The 23,919-nt window shown below is 48.0% G+C and overlaps 1 protein-coding gene across 1 annotated transcript in view; it reads right to left on the reverse strand.

The window, feature by feature from the left end:
- The window catches only part of LOC121572624 (disintegrin and metalloproteinase domain-containing protein 12-like), a gene marked incomplete at its 3' end in the record, with an annotated part of 147,567 nt that overhangs the window by 53,478 nt on the left and 70,170 nt on the right, over nucleotides 1-23,919 (reverse strand). The window contains exons 4-6 of the mRNA XM_045214301.1: nucleotides 23,598-23,676; nucleotides 8,669-8,745; nucleotides 6,933-7,137 (exon numbers count right to left, since the gene is read on the reverse strand). Of these exons, the coding sequence (XP_045070236.1) occupies nucleotides 6,933-7,137; nucleotides 8,669-8,745; nucleotides 23,598-23,676 (361 nt within the window). The remainder of the gene's footprint in view (nucleotides 1-6,932; nucleotides 7,138-8,668; nucleotides 8,746-23,597; nucleotides 23,677-23,919) is intronic.

Raw genomic sequence — 23,919 nt, forward strand, 5'->3', positions numbered from 1 at the left:
AGCTCTTTGCCACATTCTCCTCCCTGCTGAATCCCCCCCTCTCTCCAGATAAAATCTTGCGACTTGTGACGGCAGGCCGCCCAACAACCTGCCCGCTTGACCCTATCCCCTCCTCTCTTCTCCAGACCATCTCCGGTGACCTTCTCCCTTACCTCACCTCGCTGATCAACTCATCCTTGACCGCTGGCTATGTCCCTTCCGTCTTCAAGAGAGCGAGAGTTGCACCCTTCTCAAAAACCAACACTTTCGATCCATCTGATGTCAACAACTACAGACCAGTATCCCTTCTTTCTTTTTCTCTCCAAAACTCTTGAGCGTGCCGTCTTTAGCCAACTCTCTTGCTATCTCTCTCAGAATTACCTTCTTGATCCAAACCAGTCAGGTTTCAAGACTGGTCATTCAACTGAGACTGCTCTTCTCTGTGTCACGGAGGCTCTCCGCACTGCTAAAGCTAACTCTCTCTCCTCTGCTCTTGTCCTTCTAGACCTGTCTGCTGCCTTTGATACTGTGAACCATCAGATCCTCCTCTCCACCCTCTCTGAGCTGGGCATCTCCGGCGCGGCTCACTCTTGGATTGCGTCCTACCTGACCGGTCACTCCTACCAAGTGGCGTGGCGAGAAGCTGTCTCCGCACCACGTGCTCTCACCACTGGTGTCCCCAAGGGCTCAGTTCTAGGCCCTCTTCTATTCTCGCTATACACCAAGTCACTTGGCTCTGTCATATCCTCACATGGCCTCTCCTATCATTGCTACGCTGACGACACACAACTAATCTTCTCCTTTCCCCCTTCTGATAACCAGGTGGCGAATCGCATCTCTGCATGTCTGGCAGACATATCAGTATGGATGACGGATCACCACCTCAAGCTGAATCCTCGGCAAGACGGAGCTGCTCTTCCTCCCGGGAAGGACTGCCCGTTCCATGATCTCGCCATCACGGTTGACAACTCCGTTGTGTCCTCCTCCCAGAGTGCGAAGAGCTTTGGCGTGACCCTGGACAACACCCTGTCGTTCTCCGCTAACATCAAGGCGGTGACCCGATCCTGTAGGTTCATGCTCTACAACATTCGGAGAGTACGACCCTGCCTTACACAGGAAGCGGCACAGGTCCTAATCCAGGCACTTGTCATCTCCCGTCTGGATTACTGCACTCGCTGTTGGCTGGGCTCCCTGCCTGTGCCATTAAACCCCTACAACTCATCCAGAATGCACGCAGCCCGTCTGGTGTTCAACCTTTCCAAGTTCTCTCACGTCATCCCGCTCCTCCGCACACTCCACTGGCTTCCAGTTGAAGCTCGCATCTGCTACAAGACCATGGTGCTTGCCTACGGAGCTGTGAGGGAACGGCACCTCCGTACCTTCAGGCTCTAATCAGTCCCTACACCCAAACGAGGGCACTGCGTTCATCCACCTCTGGCCTGCTGGCTCCCTACCTCTGCAGAAGCATAGTTCCCGCTCAGCCCAGTCAAAACTGTTCGCTGCTCTGGCACCCCAATGGTGGAACAATGGCTCCCTCACGACGCCAGGACAGCGGAGTCACTCACCACCTTCCGGAGACATTTGAAACCCCACCTCTTTAAGGAATACCTGGGATAGGATAAAGTAATCCTTCTACCCCCCCTTTACTCCTTAAAAAAAAACCCCCAAAAAAAAAAAAACATTGTAAAGTGGTTATCCCACTGGCTATAAGGTATTTGTAAGTCGCTCTGGATAAGACCGTCTGCTAAATGACGTAAATGTAAATGTAAATGAACATCACTTAGCCAGGAGAATAAAAGCATATTTTACTAAATATCTTGAAATCATAGGAATGGTGGTCTCCCTTTCTGGGAGTTCCTGTGTGCGTGTGTGCGTGTGTGCGTGTGTGCGTGTGTGTGTGTGTGTGTGAGTGTGTGTGTGTGTGTGCGTGAGTGTGAGTGTGCGTGAGTGTGTGTGTGTGTGTGTGAGTGTGCGTGAGTGTGTGTGCGTGTGAGTGTGTGTGTGTGTGTGTGTGTGTCTTCATGTCACATCTCCTTCAGTTCAGGCATCAGAATTCAGAGTGAGACTAAACAATAGCTGCCTGTCATCTTTAGACCCTCTCTCTCTCTCTCTCTCTACGCTTATCATCAAAGGCTCAACTAAGGCGTTGGCTGTTAGACGATGCAGTAAAAACAGAGATCCTTGTCGAGAGGTGAGATGACGACCATCACAATCTAGCAATGGTTTGAAAGTCAAGGTCAACAGCTCGTCAACAAGGTTTATGTGGTTTATCCGCGTTGTGGAACAGAGTTCCCTCGTACTATCACCGCTATGGATGCTGCATACGGAACTATTAGGGATCTATTACATTATATTCTGTTCTATAGCTGCATACGGAACTATTATGGATCTATTACATTATATTCTGTTCTATAGCTGCATACGGAACTATTAGGGATCTATTACATTATATTCTGTTCTATAGCTGCATACGGCACCACGTTGGCAGAGGCACTGAAACCACAGCTAAACAGAATAGACCAGGCGTCATTATCTTCAGTGATAAATAGTCTAGGCGTCATTATCTTCAGTGATAAAACAGAGAATAGAACCAACAGCTTTTAATCATAGGGACAAATCCCAGACGCACCTGTTACAGTTGGTAATTGATCTCATACCTAACCCCATTCCTAAGCCTCTCCCACCCTCCCGATCTCCTCCAATCATAGACAGTACAGGACACCTACAGTATCTCTCTGTCTGTGAGACAGGTGACGTAGGGATGTGGTCTTAAGGGCAGATATTCAGAAGGAGGCAGAAGGTTTCTGGTGCAAAGGGGTGTCCATATTTATTCACAGTGTTCAATAGTGATAGCCGTGTGATTAATATTTTCCAAGACAAAACAGGTAGACAAAGACTTACTTCTCACACAAAACAACGAACCGCATTAAGATTAAAACAGGCTTACCCCTGTAGCTTCCATAGCCCTTACAGGTTGGGGGTGGGTGTCCCTGGCTCAGCAGCCTCCCCGCTTGAATTCTAAAACAGAACTGACTTACGTTTCCAAAAAGGAGCCCATTATATACCTGAAGTACATTTCCTGGAACAGACCAATATGGCAACTTAACACCAACGCCCGGCTAATACCAATGTAACTGGCTTCCTCATAGTTACCACATGACATACATTTTTTGTCTAAAACAGACGTGTCCAACTTCCATGCACACTTTAAATTGGGCACACGTTAAACAACGTGAATCATGAACTGTTTTCCGTGAATGGAGCCCGGCGAATGGCAGCAACTCAGTAACATATGCAGTGCCTTCGGAAAGTATTCAGACCCCTTGACTTTTTCCACGTTTTGTTACATAACAGCCTTATTCTAAAAATGGATGAAATAAATAAACATCCTTAGCAATCTACACACAATATCGCATAATGACAAAGTAAAAACAGGTTTTAAATTTTTTTTTGCAAATGTATTAAAAATAAAAAACAGAAATACCTTATTTACATAAGTATTCAGACCCTTTGCTATGATACTCGAAATTGAGCTCAGGTGCATCCAATTTCCTTTGATCATCCTTGAGATGTCACTACAACTTGATTGGAGTCCACCTGTGTACAATTCAATTGTTTGGACATGATTTAGAAAGAAACACACCTGTCTATAAAAGGTCCCACGGTTGACAGTGCATGTCAGAGCAGAAACTATACCATGATGTCCAAGGAACAATTTATAGAGTGTTGAAAGTTTCAAAGAGTGGTCTCCATCACTGGGAAATGGAAAAAATATGGAATTACCCAGACTCTGCCTAGAGCTGGCCGTCCGACCAAACTGAGCAACCGGGAAAGAAGGACCTTGGTCAAGGAGGTGTCCAAGAACCCATTTACCACTCTGTTACGTTCCCCAGTGTTGGTTTGTGTATTTTCATGTATGTATTTCAGGAAATGGGTTCCTGAAATTCCCCAACAAGCAGCTGATTGGTCAATGAACATTGATGATTGGAGAGCTGACCCCGCGCCCTCGTCAGGACGCAGCTGTCTCCAATTACCAACTCCTTCTGAAGCTATATAAGCCCCAGTTCTGTTGCTCAGAAGGGGGGGGAGGAACCAGAGATGAGAGAGAGTGCTAATGGCTGAGAGTTATAGCATGTTGGTTGTTGCTAAGACATTTGGTATGTACTGTGTAGTTGTTGCTGTGAGAGCTGATTGTAATGTTTTGTGTTAGTTTGTTGTTCAGAGAGTTTATTTAATGTCCTGAGTTCGTTTTTTTTCTCAGGTTTTGTTGTGAACCAGTTTGTGCTATTTTTGTTTCATTTGTTCCCAAGGGGGGAAGGGGAAGGCACCTAGGGAGTGCTTAGGCAAGAGGCCCGCGGGCATACATTACCCGTAGAAGTTAACTGTCTATGCACACTAGGAAAGACCTGGGCGGACCATCCCCTGTATTTTGGTTAGTGCACCAGGTGGTGCTAGTTAAGTAAGTAGTGGGTTGGCAGGTAAGGTAGGAGAGGGGGCTTTGATATTTACTTTATTTGCTTTGGTTCCGTCCAGCCCCCTTTTCCCCAAACTTACCGTGCGAAGGAATAAATTCCCTGTTAACGGTATTTCGCTGCCTTTTGTCATCCTTACTCACACCTACAGTCCCATACCTCTTTCACCCCACGGAGAGTTGAGTTGTAGCAGGGTGTTGCGTTCCCTCTTCCGAGAGGAGTGAGTAACACACTCTGACAGAACTACTGAGTTCCTTGGCTGAGATGGGAGAACCTGCCAGAAGGACAACAGTCTCTACAGCACTTCACCAAATCTGGGCTTCATGGGAGAGTGGCCAGACGGAAGCCACTCCTGAGAAAAAGGCACATGACAGCACGCGTGGAGTTCGCAAAAAGGCATGTGAAAGACAGAGCGTAAGGCAAAAGATTCTGTGGTCTGATGAGACAAAAATTGAACTCTTTGGCCTGAATGCAAAGCGCTATGTCTGGAGAAAACCAGGCACAGCTCATCACCCGTCTAACACCATCCCTACCGTGAAGCATGGTGGTGGCAGCATCATACTATGGGGATGCTTTTCAGGGGCAGGGACTGGGAGACTCGTAAGGAGCAGACATTCCCATATGTTTTTGTTAGCTGCATGTGCGACATAACTCCACCAGTCCTACCGATGATATCATTTACGAAGATTATAACTTTGTAAAACATTTTTTCAAAAAATAATGTTTTTTTTATCAATTGGGATATTTGAGTTTTTACCACAATATTCATTGCATTATTTGTTCTGTCGTTTCTGGAGGATTAAATTTAAATTGCAACCAACTTTCTATGGCTTGTTTTAGAAAATAGTGATATTTGGGAGATGATTTCCTTTTCAAATAACTGAAAGTGAGAGGTTGTAATCTGAATAAAGGGAAAAAGGCCATTCTTGAACATAGGGTGAGACAATCTAACTAATTTGCTAGAGAGCCAGTTCGGATTTAAGTATAACTTTTGTATGACTGAAGCTTTTAGTGATAGGTCTAATGCTTTAATATTTAATCATTTCTGTCCTACGAATTCATACTCATTATATAAATAGGTCCGTTTAATTTTGTCTGGCTTGCCGTTCCAAATTAAATTGAATATTTTTTTCTCATATAATTTCAAAAAGTGTTCGCTAGGCGTAGACAAGACCATAAGCAAATAGGTAAACTGGGATAATACTAAAGAGTTAATCAGTGTGATTTATCCACAAATAGACAGGTATTTACCTTTCCATGGTAGCAAGATCTTATCTATTTTTGCTAACTTTCTATTAAAATGTATTGAAGTGAGATCATTTATTTCATTTGGGATACGAGTATATCCACATCACCATCAGACCATTTTATTGGTAAACTACATGGTAATGTAAAAATAGTATTTTTTAGTGATCCAATACGTAATATAGTACATTTGTCATAATTTGGTTGTAATCCAGAGAGGTTAGAAAATGTATCTAGATCCTCCATGAGGCTGTGGAGGGATTCAAGTTGTGGATTTAAAATAAAACATGAATCATCAGCGTACAATGACACCTTTGTTTTTAAGCCCTGGATTTATAATCCCCTGATATTATTGTTGGATCTGATTTTAATAGCTAACATCTCGATGGCCATAATAAACAGATATGCCGATAGTGGACAACCTTGTTTTACTCCTCTTGACAGTTTAATACTTTCAGAGAAATAGCCATTATTTACTATTTTACACCTAGGGTTACAATACATGATTTTAACCCATTTTATAAGAGATTCTCCAAAATATACTGTATATGAACTCCAGTCGTACTTTATCAAATGCCTTTTCAAAGTCTGCTATGAATAGCTGCTATGAATATCTCTTTACCTCTTACCTTTATCTACATTTCTGAGTATCTCTTACATTTAGTATCTCTTTACCTCTTACCTTTATCTACATTACTGAGTATCTCTTACCTTTAGTATCTCTTTACCTCTTACCTTTATCTACATTACTGAGTATCTCTTACCTTTAATATCTCTTTACCTCTTACCTTTATCTCTTACCTTTAGTATCTCTTTACCTCTTACATTTTACATTTATATTTTAGTCATTTAGCAGACGCTCTTATCCAGAGCGACTTACAGTTAGTGAATACATATATATTTTTTATACTGGCCCCCCTTTACCTACATTACTGAGTATCTGTAGATGGATGTAAGGAACATGTTAATGTTTTCCTAGAAGATTCTAGAAGATCTCTAACCCATTCCAGAGATATCTAAAGATACAGTATGTCTTTGATTTGTGCAAAATGTTGAAATTGAACATTTAGCTTATGAGACTATGGCTGTGTTTAAACAGGCAGCCCAATTCTGATATTTTGCCTAAATATTGGCAAAAGATCTGATCTGATTGGTCAAAAGACCAATTAGTGGCAAAAGATCAGAATCGGGCTGCCTGTGTAAACACGGCCATAGTTTTACATGTATGCTGCTTACCCTGGTGCTGAAGGCTCTGAAGGGGCTGTCTGATTGGTTGTGGGTGTTCTGGGTGTCTCCAGGAGCCAGAGATATGTTGAAGCCGTGGCCACACGAGCCAGGTGTGAGGTTGAGGTGTTCTGACCGGTAGATCCTGTGGGATCCACTGGAGGGATCAGTTGACGGCTCCAACACATAGGATCTGTTTTCAAGTGAGATGAAGCCCCTGGAAATATAAGAGGGATATTGATTAATCGATCAATCAATCAATGAAGAAGAAGAAGAAGTACATTTCTAAAATGTCTGTCAATGTTTTTTCTACAGAATGTTGGGAAATGGATCTTATTACCATCATAAATAGTTGATTCAAACATTGAGGTACTTTGGGGTGGCACTACTGTCACGTTCGTTCATCGACGGGACGGACCAAGGCGCAGCGTGATACGCATACATGTTTATTTGGAACGAATAAACAAGCGACAAAACAATAAACGAAACGTGAAGTCCACGGTACACAAACAACATACCTCACACGGAACAAGATCCCACAACCCACTAGTGCCAATAGGCTGCCTAAGTATGGTCCCCAATCAGAGACAACGAGCGACAGCTGCCTCTGATTGGGAACCACACCGGCCAACATAGATCTACACATACTAGATCAAAACATAGAAAATACAACATAGACAATCACACCCTGACTCAACAAATAAGAGTCCCCAGAGTCAGGGCGTGACAGCTACTGTCACGTTGCCAATATAGGGACACAGTTATTCATGGGAACAAATCAACAGGCAGACATTTGGCTTAATAAGTAATAAAGTAATATAGTCTCTGTGGCTTCTCATTCTCCGTCTGTCCATGATGAGTGACTCTTATTTTTTCACCGTACAAAACAGCGATTGGTGATTTAAAGTGACATCTTCATCCATTGAGACTGGGCCAAACTCTTGAGTTTTAAGCAACCTCCTGACAACATTCACGACCACATAAACTTAACATTAAATCGGCCCAAAGCCAGACTATAGCTGCCAACTGAAACCAAGAGCAGTTTGTGTTGGCCCTGGTGCCGGGCAGCGTAGCTCTCGCCAAGCTAAGCCCTCTGCATCTGTCTATCCAGAGACAGGTTGTCGAGGGGGTAGAAAAAGGACCGGCCTGAAAAAAACAAGGGTTTACATCCCAAATGGCACCCTATTCCCTATATAGTGCACTACTTTTGACAAGAACCTATGGGGCTTGGTTAAAAGTAGTGCACTATTTATGGAACAGGGTGCCATTTGGGATGCACTCAAGGGCTTAACAATTACCCCTATCACTCCTTAGAGGGGGGAAAACTTTTGGCACGTTTTTGGGAAGGACATTCCTTAATGTTGTCCAGCAATATTAGCAGAATCACTACTCCTACTTGACATCTGTGAACGCCGAACGGTTCTTTTCTCAGCTTTGCATCTCTTCACTGGGTTAAAGACTTGCATTACCCAGACTGTATATTGTTGTCTTGGATGGTTAACACAGGGATGTATTTCCATTCATCACTAAGGTGTGTTTATATGGTAACTCAGAGAGAAACAGAACAACACAGAGGCTGAGACAGTTCATCAGAATGCCCCGCTGCTTCAGGCTGATCTAACTGCTTGGCTAGTTGGTCACTGGAGAGTTCAGGTGCAATAGACCAAGGGGTTAATGACATGACACCACAGGCCCCCCTCACACACACACACACACACACACACACACACACACATACACACACTCACCTGAGACCTGAGCAGGTAGTGAGGCTGACCTCAGAATAGATATGTCCCTGCACCTCTCCGTGGTAATAGCAGTTCATCTGAGAAGAGAGTTTAACATGCTGTTAGGACAAGGCTGGGCTGTCAGGGAAGGTAGGAGGGGGCAGGAAGGTAGGAGGGGCAGGAAGGGGTAGGAAGGTAGGAGGGGCAGGAAGGTAGGAGAGGCAGGAAGCTAGGAGGGGCAGGAAGGTAGGAGGGGCAGGAAGGTAGGAGGGGGCAGGAAGGTAGGAGGAGGCAGGAAGGTAGGACAGTTCCTGTCTGTAGTCCAGACCCAGATCATCTCCTTTGGTACCTATGGCTGAATGAGGCCTCACTACAGTGGGTCCAGACCCAGATCATCTCCTGTGGTACCTATGGCTGAATGAGGCCTCACTACAGTGGGTCCAGACCCAGATCATCTCCTGTGGTACCTATGGCTGAATGAGGCCTCACTACAGTGGGTCCAGACCCAGGTCATCTCCTGTGGTACCTATGGCTGAATGAGGCCTCACTACAGTGGGTCCAGACCCAGATCATCTCCTGTGGTACCTATGGCTGAATGAGGCCTCACTACAGTGGGTCCAGACCCAGGTCATCTCCTGTGGTACCTATGGCTGAATGAGGCCTCACTACAGTGGGTCCAGACCCAGGTCATCTCCTGTGGTACCTATGGCTGAATGAGGCCTCACTACAGTGAGTCCAGACCCAGATCATCTCCTGTGGTACCTATGTCTGAATGAGGCCTCACTACAGTGGGGTCCAGACCCAGGCCCTTCCTCCCTGACTACTTCACATTTACATTTTAGTCATTTAGCAGACGCTCTTATCCAGAGCGACTTACAGTTAGCGAGCGCATACATTATTATGTGTGAATTGAACCCACAACCCTGGCGTTGCAAACGCCATGCTCTACCAACTGAGCTACATCCCTGCCGGCCATTCCCTCCTCTACCCTGGACGACGCTGGGCCAATTGTGCGCCGCCCCTAAGGGTCTCCCGGTCACGGCCCGGCTACGACAGAGCCTGGATTCGAACCAGGATCTCTAGTGGTACAGCTAGCACTGCGATGCAGCGCCTTAGACCGCTGCGCCACTCGGGAGACACTCCACTGCTGTCCAGTAAAACATGGACATGTGGTTTCTCCACCTCTCAGTACATTTCAGGGTTGGTCTTTACCCTTTTCCAAGGTGGTGGTCGTCCACCTGTTTGCTGATTTCACATGTCTGATCACTTTTCTCAGAAAGACCCATCATGTAGCCATTCGTCCTTTACCGTTGAACTAGGAAGTTCCAGAAGGCCGGACCTCTTAACTTAGCCCTCTCTCGAAAGCTTTCTACTCTACTTTCTAGGAAGTTCTAGAAGGTCGGACCTATCTTCTTAACTCTCTCTCCAAAGCTTTCTACTCTACTTTCTGTCTTCCATAAACATCTACAATAATTTCCCCTGCACACATTTGGCCTTTCCCTGTCATCCATATGCCAGCCTGAAGTATTCTGATGTATATGTCGACGTCTAAGCATTGGTCCTCGACTACACATATTGGGCCCAAATGGCACCCTATTCCCTATATAGTATACTACCCTTTGATAAGAGTCCTATGGGCCCTGGTCAAAAGTAGTGCACTATATACAGTATAGGGTTCCATTCGGAATGCACACACCCTCTCCAGGTGTATATAAATAGGAAGAGACATCACATTAAATATAAATACAGTGTGTAGCAGAGAGAAGCAGGGCCAGATTTAGTACAGTACAGTTCACTGCATTAATGCTATGACCTCATGTTTCATTGATGATGTCAGGACTGATGCGCTGGTGTTCGGGGGATTTGAATGGACTGTTTTTAGGCTTTCTGCTTCCTGAGAGAGAACCATAAGAGTCCAGTCTTTGCCATTCAGGGGTCAAGAGAAGGATCATCATTTGACACCTGACCTGCTTTAATGGAAACTACAGATGTAAGATCTTAATTTGTTCACTCTTCTGTTGATGAGGATTTTCCTACACAGCAGGAAATGCATACTTGTAGTATATTGAAGGTTTAAAGTTTTTAATTTCCACTTTAAAAAGTCAGATTTGATTTGCCCTAACATAAAATGTATCAAACCCTACAAAAAATGCCATTAATTATAATCCATATAATAATTCACATTTCCTGTTTCTGCAGGATTATTTTCCTGCTGTAGCAAACTGGCTCAAATTAAAGATCCTACACCTGTACATTTACATTTTAGTCATTTAGCAGAAGCTCTTATCCAGAGCCACTTACAGCTAGGTGGGATAATTCATGAAGCCCTAAAATAGAAGGAGGAAGGCCCTCAAATTGTAAAAGACTCCAGCCACCCTAGTCATAGACTGTTCTCTCTGCTACCGCACGGCAAGCGGTACCGGAGTGCCAAGTCTAGGTCCAAAAGACTTCTCAACAGCTTCTACCCCCAAGCCATAAGACTCCTGAACAGCTAATCATGGCTACCCGGACTATTTGCACTGCCCCCCCACCCCATCCTTTTTACGCTGCTGCTACTCTGTTAATTATTTATGCATAGTCACTTTAACTCTACCCACATGTACATATTACCTCAACTAGCCGGTGCCCCCGCACATTGACTCTGCAACGGTACCCCCCTGTATATATAGCCTCCCTACTGTCACTTTATTTTACTTCTGCTCTTTTTTTTCTCAACACTTTTTTTGTTGTTGTTTTATTTTTACTTTTTTTGTTAAAAATAAATGCACTGTTGGTTAAGGGCTGTAAGTAACCATTTCACTGTGATGTCTGCACCTGTTGTATTCGGCGCATGTGACCAATACAATTTGATTTGATTTGATTTGATTTGAAAGGGGAGATTGGACAGCCCTGTTGTACACCTCTGTGAATGTAGAATCTATCAAACTGGGGAGATTAGATCCTGAGTGGTGCAGTGGTCTAAGGCACTGCATCGCAGTGCTAACTGTGCCACTAGAGATCCTGGTTCGTATCCAGGCTCTGTCGCAGCCGGCCGCGACCGGGAGACTCATGGGCGGCGCACAATTGGCCCAGCGTCATCCAGGGTAGGGGAGGGAATGGCCGGCAGGGATGTAGCTCAGTTGGTAGAGCATGACGTTTGCAACGCCAGGGTTGTGGGTTCGTTTCCCACGGGGGGCCAGTATAAAAAAATATGTATTCACTAACTGTAAGTGGCTCTGGATAAGAGCGTCTGCTAAATGACTAAAATGTAAATGTAAAATTGGACAGCCCTGTTGTACACCTCTGTGAATGTAGAATCTATCAAACTTCATTTTGTTCATCATTACCATGCATTTATTCTTACACTTTTTGTATGGATAAAATATGTTTTGAGCTGTTGGATGTTAACAATCTGTCATGAAGGACTAGCGTCTCCCTTCCTGTGTCTGGTACGTCATCTGAGTGAGGAATATGAAACTTCCATTACAGAGAGCTAGAAAACAGACATATGAAAGGGGAAGGACGGAGAAGTGAAGAGTCTCTGACTCATCACTCACTCCCTCCCTCACTCATCACTCCCTCCCTCCCTCACTCATCACTCACTCCCTCCCTCTAATACCTTGCCTCTGACAGACGCTTTGCTGGCCTAAAATACTGACAAATGAAAGGGGGGAATGAAGGGGCTCAGATTCCTCCCTCCCCCCTAACTCCCTCCAGACAGGCCAGTAAATTACCAATGGATCAGTCCATCTTAGACTGATGGGAGACTGGAGGACTGGGCCACTCCAGTCTAAGTCTGACTCTCCCATGAAGGGCTGGACCCAGTCACTAGGGGACTATAGAACCCTCCAGTCTGACTCTCCCATGAAGGGCTGGACCCAGTCACTAGTGGACTATAGAACCCTCCAGTCTGACTCTCCCATGAAGGGCTGGACCCAGTCACTAGGGGACTATAGAACCCTCCAGTCTGACTCTCCCATGAAGGGCTGGACCCAGTCACTAGGGGACTATAGAACCCTCCAGTCCCACTCTCCCATGAAGGGCTGGACCCAGTCACTAGGGGACTATAGAACCCTCCAGTCCCACTCTCCCATGAAGGGCTGGACCCAGTCACTAGGGGACTATAGAACCCTCCAGTCTGACTCTCCCATGAAGGGCTGGACCCAGTCACTAGTGGACTATAGAACCCTCCAGTCTGACTCTCCCATGAAGGGCTGGACCCAGTCACTAGTGGACTATAGAACCCTCCAGTCTGACTCTCCCATGAAGGGCTGGACCCAGTCACTAGTGGACTATAGAACCCTCCAGTCTGACTCTCCCATGAAGGGCTGGACCCAGTCACTAGGGGACTATAGAACCCTCTAGTCTGACTCTCCCATGAAGGGCTGGACCCAGTCACTAGTGGACTATAGAACCCTCCAGTCTGACTCTCCCATGAAGGGCTGGACCCAGTCACTAGGGGACTATAGAACCCTCCAGTCTGACTCTCCCATGAAGGGCTGGACCCAGTCACTAGGGGACTATAGAACCCTCCAGTCTGACTCTCCCATGAAGGGCTGGACCCAGTCACTAGTGGACTATAGAACCCTCCAGTCTGACTCTCCCATGAAGGGCTGGACCCAGTCACTAGTGGACTATAGAACCCTCCAGTCTGACTCTCCCATGAAGGGCTGGACCCAGTCACTAGGGGACTATAGAACCCTCCAGTCTGACTCTCCCATGAAGGGCTGGACCCAGTCACTAGGGGACTATAGAACCCTCCAGTCTGACTCTCCCATGAAGGGCTGGACCCAGTCACTAGGGGACTATAGAACCCTCCAGTCCCACTCTCCCATGAAGGGCTGGACCCAGTCACTAGTGGACTATAGAACCCTCCAGTCTGACTCTCCCATGAAGGGCTGGACCCAGTCACTAGGGGACTATAGAACCCTCCAGTCTGACTCTCCCATGAAGGGCTGGACCCAGTCACTAGTGGACTATAGAACCCTCCAGTCTGACTCTCCCATGAAGGGCTGGACCCAGTCACTAGTGGACTATAGAACCCTCCAGTCTGACTCTCCCATGAAGGGCTGGACCCAGTCACTAGGGGACTATAGAACCCTCCAGTCTGACTCTCCCATGAAGGGCTGGACCCAGTCACTAGGGGACTATAGAACCCTCCAGTCCCACTCTCCCATGAAGGGCTGGACCCAGTCACTAGGGGACTATAGAACCCTCCAGTCTGACTCTCCCATGAAGGGCTGGACCCAGTCACTAGGGGACTATAGAACCCTCCAGTCTGACTCTCCCATGAAGGGCTGGACCCAGTCACTAGGGGACTATAGAACCCTCCAGTCTGACTCTCCCATGAAGGGCTGGACCCAGTCACTAGGGGACTATAGAACCCTCCAGTCTGACTCTCCCATGAAGGGCTGGACCCAGTCACTAGGGGACTATAGAACCCTCCAGTCTGACTCTCCCATGAAGGGCTGGACCCAGTCACTAGTGGACTATAGAACCCTCCAGTCTGACTCTCCCATGAAGGGCTGGACCCAGTCACTAGGGGACTATAGAACCCTCCAGTCTGACTCTCCCATGAAGGGCTGGAACCAGTCACTAGGGGACTATAGAACCCTCCAGTCTGACTCTCCCATGAAGGGCTGGACCCAGTCACTAGGGGACTATAGAACCCTCCAGTCTGACTCTCCCATGAAGGGCTGGACCCAGTCACTAGTGGACTATAGAACCCTCTAGTCTGACTCTCCCATGAAGGGCTGGACCCAGTCACTAGGGGACTATAGAACCCTCCAGTCTGACTCTCCCATGAAGGGCTGGACCCAGTCACTAGGGGACTATAGAACCCTCCAGTCTGACTCTCCCATGAAGGGCTGGACCCAGTCACTAGTGGACTATAGAACCCTCCAGTCTGACTCTCCCATGAAGGGCTGGACCCAGTCACTAGGGGACTATAGAACCCTCCAGTCTGACTCTCCCATGAAGGGCTGGACCCAGTCACTAGTGGACTATAGAACCCTCCAGTCTGACTCTCCCATGAAGGGCTGGACCCAGTCACTAGGGGACTATAGAACCCTCCAGTCTGACTCTCCCATGAAGGGCTGGACCCAGTCACTAGGGGACTATAGAACCCTCCAGTCTGACTCTCCCATGAAGGGCTGGACCCAGTCACTAGGGGACTATAGAACCCTCCAGTCTGACTCTCCCATGAAGGGCTGGACCCAGTCACTAGTGGACTATAGAACCCTCCAGTCTGACTCTCCCATGAAGGGCTGGACCCAGTCACTAGGGGACTATAGAACCCTCCAGTCTGACTCTCCCATGAAGGGCTGGACCCAGTCACTAGGGGACTATAGAACCCTCCAGTCCCACTCTCCCATGAAGGGCTGGACCCAGTCACTAGGGGACTATAGAACCCTCCAGTCCCACTCTCCCATGAAGGGCTGGACCCAGTCACTAGGGGACTATAGAACCCTCCAGTCTGACTCTCCCATGAAGGGCTGGACCCAGTCACTAGGGGACTATAGAACCCTCCAGTCTGACTCTCCCATGAAGGGCTGGACCCAGTCACTAGGGGACTATAGAACCCTCCAGTCCCACTCTCCCATGAAGGGCTGGACCCAGTCACTAGGGGACTATAGAACCCTCCAGTCCCACTCTCCCATGAAGGGCTGGACCCAGTCACTAGTGGACTATAGAACCCTCCAGTCTGACTCTCCCATGAAGGGCTGGACCCAGTCACTAGGGGACTATAGAACCCTCCAGTCTGACTCTCCCATGAAGGGCTGGACCCAGTCACTAGGGGACTATAGAACCCTCCAGTCTGACTCTCCCATGAAGGGCTGGACCCAGTCACTAGTGGACTATAGAACCCTCCAGTCCCACTCTCCCATGAAGGGCTGGACCCAGTCACTAGGGGACTATAGAACCCTCCAGTCCCACTCTCCCATGAAGGGCTGGAACCAGTCACTAGTGGACTATAGAACCCTCCAGTCTGACTCTCCCATGAAGGGCTGGACCCAGTCACTAGTGGACTATAGAACCCTCCAGTCTGACTCTCCCATGAAGGGCTGGACCCAGTCACTAGTGGACTATAGAACCCTCCAGTCTGACTCTCCCATGAAGGGCTGGACCCAGTCACTAGTGGACTATAGAACCCTCCAGTCTGACTCTCCCATGAAGGGCTGGACCCAGTCACTAGGGGACTATAGAACCCTCCAGTCCCACTCTCCCATGAAGGGCTGGACCCAGTCACTAGGGGACTATAGAACCCTCCAGTCCCACTCTCCCATGAAGGGCTGGACCCAGTCACTAGGGGACTATAGAACCCTCCAGTCTGACTCTCCCATGAAGGGCTGGACCCAGTCACTAGTGGACTATAGAACCCTCCAGTCTGACTCTCCCATGAAGGGCTGGACCCAGTCACTAGTGGACTATAGAACCCTCCAGTCTGACTCTCCCATGAAGGGCTGGACCCAGTCACTAGGGGACTATAGAACCCTCCAGTCCCACTCTCCCATGAAGGGCTGGACCCAGTCACTAGGGGACTATAGAACCCTCCAGTCCCACTCTCCCATGAAGGGCTGGACCCAGTCACTAGGGGACTATAGAACCCTCCAGTCTGACTCTCCCATGAAGGGCTGGACCCAGTCACTAGTGGACTATAGAACCCTCCAGTCCCACTCTCCCATGAAGGGCTGGACCCAGTCACTAGGGGACTATAGAACCCTCCAGTCTGACTCTCCCATGAAGGGCTGGACCCAGTCACTAGGGGACTATAGAACCCTCCAGTCCCACTCTCCCATGAAGGGCTGGACCCAGTCACTAGTGGACTATAGAACCCTCCAGTCCCACTCTCCCATGAAGGGCTGGACCCAGTCACTAGTGGACTATAGAACCCTCCAGTCTGACTCTCCCATGAAGGGCTGGACCCAGTCACTAGGGGACTATACAACCCTCCAGTCTGACTCTCCCATGAAGGGCTGGACCCAGTCACTAGGGGACTATAGAACCCTCCAGTCTGACTCTCCCATGAAGGGCTGGACCCAGTCACTAGGGGACTATAGAACCCTCCAGTCTGACTCTCCCATGAAGGGCTGGACCCAGTCACTAGGGGACTATAGAACCCTCCAGTCTGACTCTCCCATGAAGGGCTGGACCCAGTCACTAGGGGACTATAGAACCCTCCAGTCTGACTCTCCCATGAAGGGCTGGACCCAGTCACTAGTGGACTATAGAACCCTCCAGTCTGACTCTCCCATGAAGGGCTGGACCCAGTCACTAGTGGACTATAGAACCCTCTAGTCTGACTCTCCCATGAAGGGCTGGACCCAGTCACTAGGGGACTATAGAACCCTCCAGTCTGACTCTCCCATGAAGGGCTGGACCCAGTCACTAGGGGACTATAGAACCCTCCAGTCTGACTCTCCCATGAAGGGCTGGACCCAGTCACTAGTGGACTATAGAACCCTCTAGTCTGACTCTCCCATGAAGGGCTGGACCCAGTCACTAGGGGACTATAGAACCCTCTAGTCTGACTCTCCCATGAAGGGCTGGACCCAGTCACTAGGGGACTATAGAACCCTCCAGTCTGACTCTCCCATGAAGGGCTGGAACCAGTCACTAGGGGACTATAGAACCCTCCAGTCTGACTCTCCCATGAAGGGCTGGACCCAGTCACTAGTGGACTATAGAACCCTCCAGTCTGACTCTCCCATGAAGGGCTGGAACCAGTCACTAGGGGACTATAGAACCCTCCAGTCTGACTCTCCCATGAAGGGCTGGACCCAGTCACTAGGGGACTATAGAACCCTCCAGTCTGACTCTCCCATGAAGGGCTGGACCCAGTCACTAGGGGACTATAGAACCCTCCAGTCTGACTCTCCCATGAAGGGCTGGACCCAGTCACTAGGGGACTATAGAACCCTCCAGTCTGACTCTCCCATGAAGGGCTGGACCCAGTCACTAGGGGACTATAGAACCCTCCAGTCCCACTCTCCCATGAAGGGCTGGACCCAGTCACTAGGGGACTATAGAACCCTCCAGTCTGACTCTCCCATGAAGGGCTGGACCCAGTCACTAGGGGACTATAGAACCCTCCAGTCCCACTCTCCCATGAAGGGCTGGACCCAGTCACTAGGGGACTATAGAACCCTCCAGTCTGACTCTCCCATGAAGGGCTGGACCCAGTCACTAGGGGACTATAGAACCCTCCAGTCTGACTCTCCCATGAAGGGCTGGAACCAGTCACTAGGGGATCCAGTCAGTAGGGGATTCAGTCACTATGGCATCCAGTCACTAGGGGACCCAGTCACTAGGGGTTCCAGAAGTAGGGGATCCAGTCACTAAGGGATCCAGTCACTAGGGGACCCAGTCACTAGGGGTTCCAGAAGTAGGGGATCCAGTCACTAAGGGATCCAGTCACTAGGGGACCCAGTCACTAGGGGATCCAGAAGTAAGGGATCCAGTCACTAGGGGACCCAGTCACTAGGGGATCCAGTCACTAGGGGATCCAGTCACTAGGGGATCCAGTCACTAATTGATCCAGATCCTAAAGGAACCAGTCACTGTCACTAGGGGATCCAGTCACTGCTAAGGGGAGGAGGAGCTTTCATTATGTCCCCTGCTAAAGGGAGGAGGAGCTTTCATTATATGTCCTGCTAATAGTAGGGGAATTGTTGGTAAAAATCAAGCTAGGTTCACAGGGACCCCAAGCGTCCCAGCCCAGCCCTGCATGTGGCCTGGATTCTCAGTGGAGTGCTCCCACCCAGACCCGGTCCAGTCCAGTCTGGTCCAGTACAGCTCCCTTATTGTGCGTGTGCTGTGGAATGTCTGGATTGTGCTGAGTGGGCCAAACCCAGCCAAGGACAGGGATAGTCTGACCTAGTCCCACTCCACAGCAGGATCAACTGGAACGTGATGCTCAGTGTGGAAAATATTGTCCATGTGAATGTGTGGGTTGAACATGTACTGCATGATGGTAGCTAGATTTTCATCTTTTCATCAATGTTCCACAAGGTGTAACCATTTACCATGTATCAAGTCAATAGTAAAATTCCTATTGTCACTGTGTTTCATCTTGTAAAGAATATTTACAGTAACTACTTAAGTTTGGGATTGTTGAAATCAAAGTTTTTAAAAGGAACAATGGACTGTTCACCTAAAGGCAAAGCAAGCAGCCCACTTCTTCTTTGTCTGAGCGTCCTCTCCCTTCCACTTTCCCATTCTCTCTCCACCCTCTCCTCTGCCCCATTCTCTCTCCACCCTCTCCTCTCCTCTGTTCCATTCTCTCTCCACCCTCTCCTCTAGACATTCCCATTATCTCTCCACCCTCTCCTCTAGACATTCCCATTCTCTCTCCACCCTCTCCTCTAGACATTCCCATTCTCTCTCCACCCTCTCCTTTAGACATTCCCATTCTCTCTCCAGCCTCTCCTCTATACATTCCCATTCTCTCTCCACCCTCTCCTCTAGACATTCCCATTCTCTCTCCAGCCTCTCCTCTAGACATTCCCATTCTCTCTCCACCCTCTCCTCTAGACATTCCCATTCTCTCTCCACCCTCTCCTCTCCTCTGTTCCATTCTCTCTCCACCCTCTCCTCTAGACATTCCCATTCTCTCTCCACCCTCTCCTCTAGACATTCCCATTCTCTCTCCACCCTCACCACTTCACTGTGCCATTCTCTCTCCACCCTCTCCTCTAGACATTCCCATTCTCTCTCCACCCTCTCCTCTAGACATTCCCATTCTCTCTCCACCCTCTCCTCTAGACATTCCCATTCTCTCTCCACCCTCACCTCTAGACATTCCCATTCTCTCTCCACCCTCTCCTCTAGACATTCCCATTCTCTCTCCACCCTCACCTCTAGACATTCCCATTCTCTCTCTTAACCCTCTCCTCTAGACATTCCCATTCTCTCTCCACCCTCTCCTCTAGACATTCCCATTCTCTCTCCACCCTCTCCTCTAGACATTCCCATTCTCTCTCTTAACCCTCACCTCTAGACATTCCCATTCTCTCTCCACCCTCACCTCTAGACATTCCCATTCTCTCTCCACCCTCTCCTCTAGACATTCCCATTCTCTCTCCACCCTCACCTCTAGACATTCCCATTCTCTCTCCACCCTCTCCTCTAGATATTCCCATTCTCTCTCCACCCTCTCCTCTAGACATTCCCATTCTCTCTCCACCCTCTCCTCTAGACATTCCCATTCTCTCTCCACCCTCTCCTCTAGACATTCCCATTCTCTCTCCACCCTCACCTCTAGACATTCCCATTCTCTCTCCACCCTCACCTCTAGACATTCCCATTCTCTCTCCACCCTCTCCTCTAGACATTCCCATTCTCTCTCCACCCTCACCTCTAGACATTCCCATTCTCTCTCCACCCTCACCTCTAGACATTACCATTCTCTCTCCACCCTCACCTCTTTACTCCCTCTTTGCCTAATTGTGAAACTCCAGCACAATGTTTTATTGACCCAGTCCAAACCAGACCAGACCAGACCAGAGCAGACCTGGCAGTACTAACAGCCCCACTTCCTCCTCCACCTCTTCCACCTCTTCCTCCTCTTCCTCCTCCTCCTCCTCCACTTTCTCCTCCTCTTCTGCCTCCTCCTCCCCCTCCTCTTCCTCCTCCTGCACTTCCTTATCTCCCTCCTCCTCTTCCTCCTCCTCCTCTTCGACTTCCTCCTCCACTTCCTTATCTCCCTCCTCCTCCTCCACCTCCTCTTCCTCCTCCTCTCCCTCCTCCACTTCCTTATCTTCCTCCTCCTCCTCCTCCTCCTCCTCCACTTCCTCCTCCTCCTCCTCCTCCTCCTTTTTAGGTCTGTAAATCAAACAGTGCTTCCACCACATAATGAATTATAGGATGTCTTTGTCTTCCCCAGCTGAGCTGAGTGACCTCCCCACTCCACAGACATGGTCCTGAGGTAAGAATAGAGAACCCCAGCAGACAGACTGAACTGTGGGTACTAGCCACTACCCTCAATACATGTACATTTTAGTCATTTAGCAGACACTCTTATCCAGAGCGACTTAAGGTTAGTGAGTGCATACATTTTTTATATTTTTCATACTGGCCCCCCATGGGAAATGAACCCACAACCCTGGCGTTGCAAACGCCATGCTCTACCAACTGAGCTACATCCCTGCCGGCCATTCCCTCCCCTACCCTGGACGACGCTGGGCCAATTGTGCGCCGCCCCATGGGTCTCCCGGTCGCGGCCGGCTACGACAGAGCCTGGACTCGAACCAGGATCTCTAGTGGCAAAGCCTTAGACCACTGCGCTACTCGGGAGATACACCTCTCCCTTTCTTCCAGCCCTGCGGTCTACCTACCAGTGGCATGATATGAAGTCAGAGGCAGTCGGCTTAGTTAGCCTGGTCACAGGTCTGTTTGTGCTATCTTGCCAAACATGACACATTCATAGGTTGAGCTAAAGACTCCAATGAGAGAGCAAACAATAAAAGGCTAGATCACGTATCCTTCACAGGCATCTCTTACTGATTAAAATGGCTATCCTTCACAGGTCCCTCTTACTGATTAAAATGGCTATCCTTCACAGGTCCCTCTTACTGATTAAAATGGCTATCCTTCACAGGCACCTCTTACTGATTAAAATGGCTATCCTTCACAGGTCCCTCTTACTGATTAAAATGGCTATCCTTCACAGGTCCCTCTCACTGATTAAAATGGCTATCCTTCACAGGTCCCTCTTACTGATTAAAATGGCTATCCTTCACAGGTCCCTCTTACTGATTAAAATGGCTATCCTTCACAGGTCCCTCTTACTGATTAAAATGGCTATCCTTTACAGGTCTCTCTTACTGATTAAAATGGCTATCCTTTACAGGTCCCTCTTACTGATTAAAATGGCTATCCTTCACAGGTCCGTCTTACTGATTAAAATGGCTATCCTTCACAGGTCCCTCTTACTGATTAAAATGGCTATCCTTTACAGGTCCCTCTTACTGATTAAAATGGCTATCCTTCACAGGTCCCTCTTACTGATTAAAATGGCTATCCTTCACAGGTCCCTCTTACTGATTAAAATGGCTATCCTTCACAGCTCCCTCTTACTGATTAAAATGGCTATCCTTCACAGGCACCTCTTACTGATTAAAATGGCTATCCTTCACAGGTCCCTCTCACTGATTAAAATGGCTATCCTTCACAGGTCCCTCTTACTGATTAAAATGGCTATCCTTCACAGGTCCCTCTCACTGATTAAAATGGCTATCCTTCACAGGTCCCTCTTACTGATTAAAATGGCTATCCTTCACAGGTCCCTCTTACTGATTAAAATGGCTATCCTTCACAGGTCCCTCTTACTGATTAAAATGGCTATCCTTCACAGGTCTCTCTTACTAATTAAAATGGAGTAGATTTTTCTTCTTCTGAGTTTATAATAAGGTTTATTTGATCTTTGATCTGCAGCAAAAAGCTAAATTGCAGAATTACAGACATAAAATACAAAAATTAAAAAATGACATTGAGAAAAATTCAGATTTTGGTGAGGCCAGCCCCAACACAACCGATAAGAGTTGGGCTCTATGGCCCAAAGAGATCTGGGACCAGGCTTGGGTTAGAATAGGTGGTTGAGTCTAAGGTGATTTAATGAAGGGTTGTGTCAAAACAGTTTGACTGGTCGGTCTTCAGTTGAAATCCATACAACATTCTCCATTTTGTTTGTTTGGCCTCACAATAGCAGGCATTAGTACATTAACAATTTCAGTGTTATACACAATGTGATGCTGCACTGACATAAATCTAGTGTTATGGAGAGATATGTTTATAAACACTAATTGTAATGCAGACGTTTTTGTAAATACATAGATTTGTAATGAGGACAGCGTGCTTGTTAGCACACTAATTCACTTTAGACTTGAGGATTTGGACGGTAACAGGACTTGACCGATTTAATCTGAATTTTTCAGCTTCATCTACACTCAGAGAAAATAGGGTTCAAAGGTTATTCAGATCTACCTGTAAACTAACCCTTTATGGTTCTAGGTAGCACCTTTTTAAGGAGTGTATAACTCAGCCTTCCTCTATTTCCCAACGTTTCATATTTTGTTGTGCGACTGTGACTCCAGTGTGTCGGCGTTTCATCAAATATGAATCAGTGGGCTCAAAAACGCCACGGCAGAAATCAAGGCTTTCTGCACCAACAGATTCATATTTGATGAAACACAGACACACTGGGGTGACAGGGTCACAGTCACACAACAAACATATGAAACCTTGGGAAATAAGCAGTTCGTTTCTGACTTCCTTGAATCTGTGGGTGCAGAAAGCCATGGCAGAAACGAAGACCACTTTCACCAACAACACACAACTATCTTTAACCACGCTGCTCCCTCATTGGTTCTGGGAGGCTTTCAGAAGGGATTTTACAGGAACATCAACATTTCCTTTAGTCCATTTTCCTCTAAATGGAGGGAGAACCCCTCACCCTGATGGGTTCAGGGTTCAACGAGAGGTCACGGGTTCAGGGTTCAACGAGAGGTCACAGGTTCAGGGTTCAACAAGAGGTCACGGGTTCAGGGGTTCAACGAGAGGTCACGGGTTCAGGGTTCAACGAGAGGTCACGGGTTCAGGGGTTCAACGAGAGGTCACGGGTTCAGGGTTCAACGAGAGGTCACGGGTTCAGGGTTCAACAAGAGGTCACGGGTTCAGGGGTTCAACGAGAGGTCACGGGTTCAGGGGTTCAACGAGAGGTCACGGGTTCAGGGGTTCAACGAGAGGTCTCTGAGCTCCACAGAACTGTTTTTTCTACGTAGAGGAAAAACAACAGCAAGATAATAGGTATGAGGTACGTCTTGTTATTGTGCGGTTCTGTCGTTCTCCCCTTTGTCTTGTTAGTAACCAAGTGGTTCTATCAATCTAGGAAATAGTGATGACTTAAAAACTCCAATAAACTAAATACCGTACCGTGAAGTTTTGTGAGACTCCATTTGACGTAATACCGTACCGTGAGGTTGTGAGAGCCGGTGACCGCGCTGCCGTCTTCCAGGTAGTGTGTTTCTGTGTAGTGACTCGCAAACAGACCACTAGAAATAAGACACAAAAAGAGCAAGAGTTAAAAGAAAGGAATCTCAAGAGGACAACTCAGAGTGAGGAACACATTAGACAGAGGGCTGGGAGAGGAGAGGAGAGAGGGCTGGTAGGGAGAGGAGAGGAGAGAGGGCTGGGAGGGGAGGAGAAAGGGCTGGTAGGGAGAGGAGAGGAGAGAGGGATGGGAGGGGATGGGAGGAGAAAGGGCTCGGAGGGAGAGGAGAGGAGAGAGGGCTGGG

Source organism: Coregonus clupeaformis, unplaced genomic scaffold (assembly GCF_020615455.1).
Source record: "Coregonus clupeaformis isolate EN_2021a unplaced genomic scaffold, ASM2061545v1 scaf0232, whole genome shotgun sequence".
NCBI lineage: Eukaryota > Metazoa > Chordata > Actinopteri > Salmoniformes > Salmonidae > Coregonus > Coregonus clupeaformis.